Source organism: Cucumis sativus, chromosome 7 (assembly GCF_000004075.3).
Source record: "Cucumis sativus cultivar 9930 chromosome 7, Cucumber_9930_V3, whole genome shotgun sequence".
NCBI classification, from domain to species: Eukaryota; Viridiplantae; Streptophyta; class Magnoliopsida; order Cucurbitales; family Cucurbitaceae; genus Cucumis; species Cucumis sativus.
The window spans coordinates 12,199,493-12,208,570 of NC_026661.2; the positions used below are offsets into that span (position 1 = coordinate 12,199,493).

The following is a 9,078-nucleotide window of genomic DNA, read 5'->3' on the forward strand; positions in this document are numbered from 1 at the left end:
AGTAGCTTATGATCTTTTAGATAATATAGATACCGAGTCAGTAAATGCATCAATGAATTCCAATTCGATCGACATCATTGTAGGATTCTCATCATGTCCAGGTTCATTCATATAAAATAGCTAAGAGAGTACAAATCAAGAAGCTAAAGTACAAGAGATGGAGAAGAAGGGTCAAATGAAAAGCCAGAGAGAGAGAGAGAAGCGAGAGAAGATTGCATAAAGGTATTTGAGGTTAAGGAAATCTAGGTATGGCACCCAGTTTCCAAAAAAGAAAAGGCAGTTTCATTTTAGCACATTATTTGTTCTTAGTTTCTTATGGTTTTGTTTGGTCAACATTTTTATTTTTATTTTCTAAAATTTAAAAACTAACCCTACAAACATACATTATTCCATCTCTAAATTATTTTTGTTTGCTATTTACTACTTTTGAATGATGTTTTAAATCCAACCCTAAGTTTTTAAAACGTACAAAATGTTTATAACTTGTTTTATTATTTCAAAATTGGAAAATTGGATTAGATGAGAAAAAAAATAGTAAAAGAAAGAATTGATTAGGCTTATTTTTTTTAATATTTTTTATTTTTGACAATTTTGTTGGAAGATTAACATATTTATTTAATTAAATTTAAAAAAAAGTAGAGATATCCATATATGGGGGAAGAAATGAAAAGAGGAACAAAAAGTATTAAAATGACAGCTGTGCAGATTTTCTTCATGTATTTTGGGTTAAGGTCTCCCGTTCAACAGACATTTTACGAAAAGCCGGCTTCTTCCTACTCTAATCTTATTATTATTGCATCCTAAACGATTGAATAATGAACCAAATATTAAATAATAATTGGGAAGCATAAATCTTGTATGATTAATTAATTAATTAATTAACCTTTATTTCTGTGCCCATCCTCTTTGATCGGTTGTCAGTCAATCTTAACCTTTGCGCTTATCACATTTCTCTCTCTCCCTCACTCTCTTTTTAAATTCACGTCGTGCCGTTGAAGGCAACTTCACAATTCATTCTCAATACCATTCCTATATTACTACTTTTACCCTTTTCCCCTTTCACTTTTGTCTTCTAATTATTAACTTCTAGTAGTACTACTCCTTCATCATCTCATTTTCTTCTTTCTCCCCCCACACATATACTGATCAGAGAGAGCTAGCTAGTACACTCCCAGGTTTGCCCTCATTTTCTCTTCTCTTTTTGCGCTTTCTTCCTTCTTTTTCACTTGCCTTTATGCATGCAAACGTACGTCTTAATTAACTCACCGGCTGCTTCATCATTTGTTTGCAAATTTGCTTAGACAGACAAAGATATCACAAGGGACATACGAGATACAAGAGATCATAATAATGATGCCTGAAAATGAACAACAATTAGTAAGTGTTCCACCAGGTTTTCGATTCCATCCAACAGATGAGGAGCTTCTTTATTACTACCTAAGGAAGAAGGTTTCGTATGAAGCCATTGAGCTTGATGTTATCAGGGAAGTGGATCTAAACAAACTGGAGCCTTGGGATCTCAAAGGTATACTTATCTATTGTTAATTAATTCATTGTTTATATTCTTTTTAACACTATATATATATATATATATGTAGTTAATCAGTTTTTAAAAACTTAATGTTATCATAATAATTAACGATTAATTAATAAACATATATACAAAATCGTTACTTTTTTTTTTTTTTTAATTTTCAGATAAATGTAGAATTGGATCTGGGCATCAAAACGAGTGGTATTTCTTTAGCCATAAGGACAAAAAATATCCAACTGGAACTCGAACAAATAGAGCAACCAGTGCTGGTTTTTGGAAGGCAACAGGGAGGGACAAAACCATTCACATGAGCAGTTCCAATTCCAATTCCAAAAGGATTATTGGGATGAGGAAGACATTGGTTTTCTACACAGGTCGTGCTCCTCATGGCCAAAAGACTGATTGGATCATGCATGAATACCGTCTTGAACATCACAATCCCGAGGTGGTTCACACATTTAGTAATAATTCATTATATTAATTAATTACCCACTTTTTCCTTCCCTAAATTTATTAGATTTTAGTCGTTGCGTTCTTATATGTTATATTTATATAGCTAGGCTGCTCAGCCAAAAGACTCCATCACAATGTTACACAAGTATGATCACGATAATAAATTTGATAATTTATAATCTGTTTGTCAGTATTAATTAATTTTTGTAAGAATTTGTGTCTCTTTAAAACAAATGAAAACTACAATAGAGTAACTTGGAGGAAATAAACATAACTTAGGAACTACTAAAAGGAAAATTAATACCAAACAAGATCTTAACAAAACCTATATATTATTATTAAAGCTAGTTGTTATATTAAACTACAATTAGTAACAAATTAGATAAGTTTCAAGAAGCCGACCACTAAAAAGAAAAAAAAAATGAGGGTTATTATTAAACTTCCCGATCTAGCTGTAATGGAAGGAAAGAGGTGATCTACGTTGCATTATATATTTAACTTGTGAAGTTGTTTTTTCTTCTTCTTAATTCAATAGGTGCAGGAAGATGGATGGGTGGTGTGCAGAGTTTTCAAGAAGAAAAGTCAGAAGTCAGAGGTTCCGGAAGAGCAGCAGTTAGATTACTACGCGCATACGAAGCTAGGTGGCAGTTCTGGTTCGGCCGTGGGTACAGAAATGGGAGAGCCAAAAAACAATAATAATCATATGCAAGAACCACATAATAATAATGATTATAGCTTTGATGGTTGCATGCAACTGCCCCAGCTGTTTAGTCCAGAGTCATCGACAGTTCCAACGCTACCGGCCATCTCCTTAAACGCTGCCGGTGCTGCTGTAGAGTGTCCTCAAAATATATGGAGGCTAAGTTGCGGGGTGGTGCAACATGAGCGGTTGAACACTACTGATTGGTCATTCTTGAATAGGCTGCTTGCTTTGGATCAACAATCCCGCTCCAAATCTACCCTTTCGGATGAGCTTACTATTTCCAGAAACTTTTCATTTCCATTTCCCTATCCTTATCATCTTCCCTCTGGTCCCGACTTTATCAAATTCTCCAAGTAGCGGCCAACCTGATATTTCTCTTATTTACTTTTTTTCTTTTTCTTTTCAGTGTTTAAGAATATGTGAAGTTATTCCATACCTTCATCGAGGATCCCTGGAATTTAGTAAATTTTATTTTCAATACTTAACGGATTGTTTTTTAATGGTCAATTTAGTCTTTAATACACTATTGAAAAACAGTGGGGCAATGGCAACAATAGCTAACCAACAATCTATATTATGAGTTTTGTTTGGTAGACACCTGTTTTTATCATACATATTTTCTAAAAAAATAATAATAATATTAGTAGTAATGGCTAAACTTATTTATGTTTAAAAGTAAAAGATTAATAATAAAATAATATCTTATAATATTTCATTTTCTAGAAAAAAAATCAATTTATTTATTTTTAAAATATTTTAATATGAAAAAATAAATAAATTTATTTTAATAAAATCTTATAATACCATTTTTTTTATCATTTTAGTAAAAAGAAAATCAATTTTAAACAAAAATCTTTTAATATCCATTTGATTTATTAATTTCTTTTTACAAAATTTCAAAATATCTAGTTTAATTTACTTTATTTATTTTAGAAAAATGAAATTTTATTTTTATTCACATAATATCAATTTTTGATTTTATTCTTATTATTTTTTCATAATGTGTGGTACACTTCGAATCTATAAATAGGGACTCTTGTCATTTGGAAAGGAAATAAGAAACTTTCTTAGAAAAAAAATTTTCCTTAGAGAGAGTGCTTATAGTTTTTTTTTATTATTTAGAGCGAATCTCTATGAAAAAAATTCTGCAAAATGTGAGTTTTTCTTATTTTTTTCGTTACTTTATTGTCTCTATTTATTTTTTTTTTTTTTTTTGCTTTATCTTAAGCAAATCAAATCTGTTGAAATAAACTTAGTTGGAGGTTGCATTGGTAGGAATTTAATCCAAAGTATCCACGCATTACAAGTAATTTCTTTGAGATTTGAATCATTGTTTTGCTTTTATTCTCTTTTTAAAAGATAAAGAGAAAGAAAAGAAAATGTAGCAAAAATTTAGTATTTTTTTCTTTTATCATCATTTTAAAAAAAAATCTTTAAATTTTTTTTGCTCGCTAAAAAAATAAGGAGAAAGAAAACGACATAAGAAAAATGTTCATTTTTTTATTTATCCGTATTTTATTATTTATATTTTTTTTTAAATCCCAACTCTTAACTTTTACTTTCTTTTTCTCCAAGATACAGAGGGAAAAAATGATGATAAAGAGAATTTTATTATTATTATTATTATTATCATTATATTTTTGTCGTTATTATTATTATTAATTATTATGATCATTATTATTATTTTTATTTCTTTTATTGTGTCGTCACCCCCTCTACCATTTTTCTTTCTTTCTTTATTCGTTCCTTTTTTTTTCTTCTTATTTTATTTATTGTTCTTTGTTTCCTTTTTTAACTTATTCATATGTTTCCTTTTTTTTACTTATTCATATTACTATCATTACTATCATTATCATTATTATTGTTTTATGATGTTAAATGTAACCCTTTCTATTTAAAATTTTTAATGTTTTAAAAATTCTTTCAATTAAAAATTCTTTATGTTTTAAAATAAAAATTCTTTATAATTTTTTTTATTTTATAAAGAATTTTTAGTTGGAATGATTTTTAAAACATTAAAATTTTTAAATACAAACATGTAAGTTAAGTGGACACAGAACAATAATTATTATGATAGTAAAGTGAATAAGTAAAAAAAGTAAACATAATAACAATAAATAAAAAAAGGAATGAATAAAGAAATAAAAATGGTAGAGGAGTGACGACACCATAAAGATAATAATAATTAATAATAATAATAACAAACAACAATAATATAATGATAATAATAATAATAGAATTCTCTCTATGTTCGTTCTTTTCCTCTATATTTTGAAGAAAATAAAAATAAAGGTTAAGAGTTGGGATTTAAAGAAAAAGTAATGAAATAAGATAAATAAAAAATCAAATATTTTTTTATGTCGTTTTTTTCCCTATATTTTTAGAGAGAAGAAAAAGACTAGAAATTACTTGTTGTATAAGGTGCGGATCCTTGGAATTAAACCCCTACCAAATGCAACATCCAATTAAGCTTATTTCAATATGGATTTGATTTGCTTAACATAAAGTAAAAAAAAGTAGAGACAATAAAGTAACGAAAAGAATAAGAAAAACTCACATTTTGCAGAATTTTTTTTCGTAGAGATTCGCTCTAAATAATAAAAAAAATTCTAAGCACTCTCTCTAAAGATTTTTTTTTCTAAAAAACTTTCTTCTTCACTATCCAAATGACAATGGTCCCTATTTATAGACTCGAAGTGTACAACAAATTAGAAAAAAATAATAAGAATAAAATCAAAATTTGATATTATGTGAATAAAAATAAAATTTTATTTTTCTAAAATAAATAAAGTAAATTAAATGAGATATTCTAAAAATAAATTAATAAATCAAATGAATATAAAAAAAATTGTTTAAAATTGATTTTCATTTTTTTCCATAAAAGTGATATTAGAAGATTTTATTTAAAACAAATTCATTTCTTTTTTCATAAAATAGTATAAATGTGATATTAAAAGATCTTTTTAAAATAAATTGATTTTTTTTTGTTTTCTAAAATGATAAAAATGAAATATTATAAGATATTATGTTATTACTACTTTTTTACCTTTAAACATAAATAAGTTTAGCCATTATTACTAATATTATTATTATTATTAAAAATTATGTGTAGGATAAAAATAGATGGCTACAGTTTTAATAACCTAAATTCAATAAACTAACATCTTAAGTTGTTTGATGAATATCGAACAATATGTAGAAACATATAGAAATCAATGTTTGAGATGAGCTTAAAGAGTCTATATATAGGAATAAGGCGAGTTACCTTATCATGGTAACACTATGGAATATGACTCACTTTGTATTTGATAGAAAGGTAATGATCCAACACATTTGTGTAGGTGACATGCGAGTGAGGGTATCCTATGCAATGAATTTACATAAAATCGAACCACGAAATAGTAACCACAAGATGTGTAACTCTGTTAACTAATTGGATTTCTATTTCATTAGGATGATCATCTAGGTAACTTAGTTTTAATCTTGCGTGTATTATGAATTTATGTTCGTGAGAGATTGTCCTTATATTTGTACGGGTGAGAGTGGTCAGATTGTCGAATCAATATGCTTATCATTTTGGGAAAAAGATCGAGTGGAGAACTGAAAACATAATCACACAAGATGAAATTCACTCATTCCCGACTTTTGGAAAAGTAAGATGAGTGTTCCCTTAAATGGTCCAGAACTTGAATAAATGGTCCTACCCTCTCTATGACACGATAGGGGTTTATGTTTATTAGTTGTCATAAACAATTTGTTCATTAAAGGAGCACTAGCATTAAGGACTAAAAGTAATCTAGGGGTAAAACAATAATTTGACCCAACTGGTGTTACAAACACTCTTGAAAGACTAACTTACTGTTATTGGTCGATATCCGTGAACACAGAAATATATTTACAATAAGAAAAGTTTAGTTGTGAGTCTTTACTGAAGTGTACACACAGTTAACAAATATCGATTAATGTGGTTAATGAGTTTAGTTAGTTAATCTCATATCGGTGTAGCTTCTGATCTGTAGGTCCATTTGTATGGTGATACATTATAATACAAAGTTTATATTTTAATTAAACTTTATTATATGAATTTAATTTTGGATACAATTCAAAATTAATTTATGGGAGATAAATATTTGAATGAGTTTAAATATTAATCTAATGTAAATTGAATTCATATTAAAACTATATGTTAAAGTTTACTGTGCAATGCACATTAAAACTAAGGAACTTGCATCAAATGACAAAAACATTTATAAAAAAACTATTCATGGCACTTTTTTTTTTTTTTTTTTGTATATTGCGAATATGATAAAATTAGTGATATCATACGGTAATCATATGGTTATTGACTTTTAAATTTTCAACTTTTGCAATTTAGAAAATGTAGTGACATGCGTCCTCCTATTATCATAAGCTTTTTTGCTATTTTTGTAAGGTCTAAAGAAATTTATATTTGATTATGATTCAAATTTGATTTAAATTAAATATAAAATATTTAATTTAGAAATTAATTAATAGTTGAGCTTAATTTTATTTAATTAAATTAAAACTATAAGATATGTGAGAGATATTCATTAAATATGATTTAAATGAAATATTAATTTAATATTTTTTAAATTAATAGAATCTCACATTTTCTCCAACCGCCTAAAGAAAGAGAAGTTATAAATACATAGAAGAAAACATGTTTTTCAACTCAAGCTATTTTGCCTCTCTGGGAATTCTCTCAAAATATTTTTCCATTCCAATTTGTTCCTACAAACTATTCTCATCCCAAAAGATAGGAAGATCTTCTACGCCCAATGTTTCCAATTCGATGATTTATGTAGATTTAAAGACGCGAGCGAGAGGAAGTTACTCTATTATGTTATTCTATGTATCTTTTAGTTTAAAAGTGTGTTTAGCCCCTCAGAAAATTAGTTTATGTATGTATTATTTTGTCAATGTTAGGTATTTTTAAGTGTTTAGTTAAATTGATCTAAGATCTCCGTAAAATCTTTCGCTGCCAAGAGCTTTAATTCAAGTTTAGCAGCTTGAATCGTAAAAGTATTTGCCTTATGATTGTAGTAAGTGTGAAATTGAAGGAATAAAGTTGTTCAATTGTTTTAAGTTTTTTTTTTTTAGCTTTGAGTTTCATAACTCATTACTTGTTTGATATAAGTAGATTTATTTTAAAGGATTGGACGTCTTGGCGAAACATTTTTAAGTTCAAATTAAGTATACGTTCGGGTGTTCTAACTCTTGGAGCTACCCAAGTCATGTTTGTGCTCGGAATGGGAGAGAAGACGTGTTTTCGTGTGGGGGTCATGACAGGCTTTGAAAAAGTGAAATAATTTTGTTGTAGCTGCTACTTTAGTTAACAACTAGAGGAATAGCTAAATGAACAAAAAGATAAATAACGCAAGGAACACAAAAAAAATTAGCTGCTACTTTAGTTAACAATTAGAGAAATAACTAAAGGAGCAAAAAGATAAATAACGCAAAGAACACAAATTTTTTTGTTAACCCCAGTTCAGTGAACCCACGTACGTCGGGAGAACTTTTTCTAGCTCAGATAAGCATATTTTTATTAATATTCAAACAAGTATAAGACTTTAATAATTTTTATTAAGATCTAGTACTCTTTTTAGTTATAAAGAAAAACTAAAAGTAATCCGACGTTCCCTAGAAGTAATTGATCTTATATCAAATTACTAAGTCATTTTTAAATCTCTTATCTTGAATACATCTTGATTTGTATGTCTATGAAGATATAACAAACAATCTTCATATATATAATATCTAAAAAGGTAAAAACTTACCTTTCCAAACATTCTTTGCAAAGAATGCACTAAATGAAAAATACATTCTCCTTTTATAACGAGGAGAAAGATAATCAGTATATACGAGATGCGTTAAACAAATATTTTTTTAACTTTCTTTAAAAAGAAACTAATTCCATATCTGTTAAAAAATATGTAACATGCTTTACACAATTTTTTTTGTTCAGATTAACCTCAAGAAGCTTCTACAAAAGATACAAATTGTCATATAAATAGAACAATCCATATAAATATTTGTAAGTATAAAATTATATATTTAAGTTAATTTGAATGATCATATATTCATAATATATGTGGATTATATTTTATTGTGTAAGTACTTAGCCTTGCAGTTAATTATATCATTTCGTATTTGTTTTTGTAACTAGGGGATACTACCTTGTATTATATAGATATGTGTCATAGGTGGTTCACGTAAAATGCAGTACATGATACTAATTTCTATGCTCAGTAGTTTCTTTGAATATTTTTAGGTCAATTATTTTGAGGGACAAAATTTGGAAAGAAAAATCCAGATTCAGTAAATAATATTTATATGGATAAACAATTTAAAAAAAAATTTGCTTTTG

The 9,078-nt window shown here is 27.5% G+C and overlaps 1 protein-coding gene across 3 annotated transcripts; it reads left to right on the plus strand.

Annotated features, from left to right (window-relative positions):
• The first annotated feature begins 958 nt into the window (after positions 1 to 958).
• Positions 959 to 3,224, plus strand: LOC101216749 (NAC domain-containing protein 76). Of its 3 annotated transcripts, none has more exons than XM_031888549.1 (4): positions 959 to 1,175; positions 1,306 to 1,525; positions 1,699 to 1,979; positions 2,523 to 3,224. In XM_031888549.1, the coding sequence occupies exons 2-4, from the start codon at positions 1,351 to 1,353 to the stop codon at positions 3,045 to 3,047; spliced, it is 981 nt and encodes a 326-aa protein (XP_031744409.1). In that variant the 5' UTR covers positions 959 to 1,175; positions 1,306 to 1,350; the 3' UTR covers positions 3,048 to 3,224. The 3 variants fall into 3 exon arrangements, with proteins under 3 accessions (XP_031744409.1, XP_031744407.1, XP_004148307.1); XM_031888547.1 differs by having other exon boundaries at positions 960 to 1,175; positions 1,302 to 1,525; XM_004148259.3 differs by lacking the exon at positions 959 to 1,175 and having other exon boundaries at positions 1,182 to 1,525.
• The last annotated feature ends 5,854 nt before the right edge of the window (positions 3,225 to 9,078 follow it).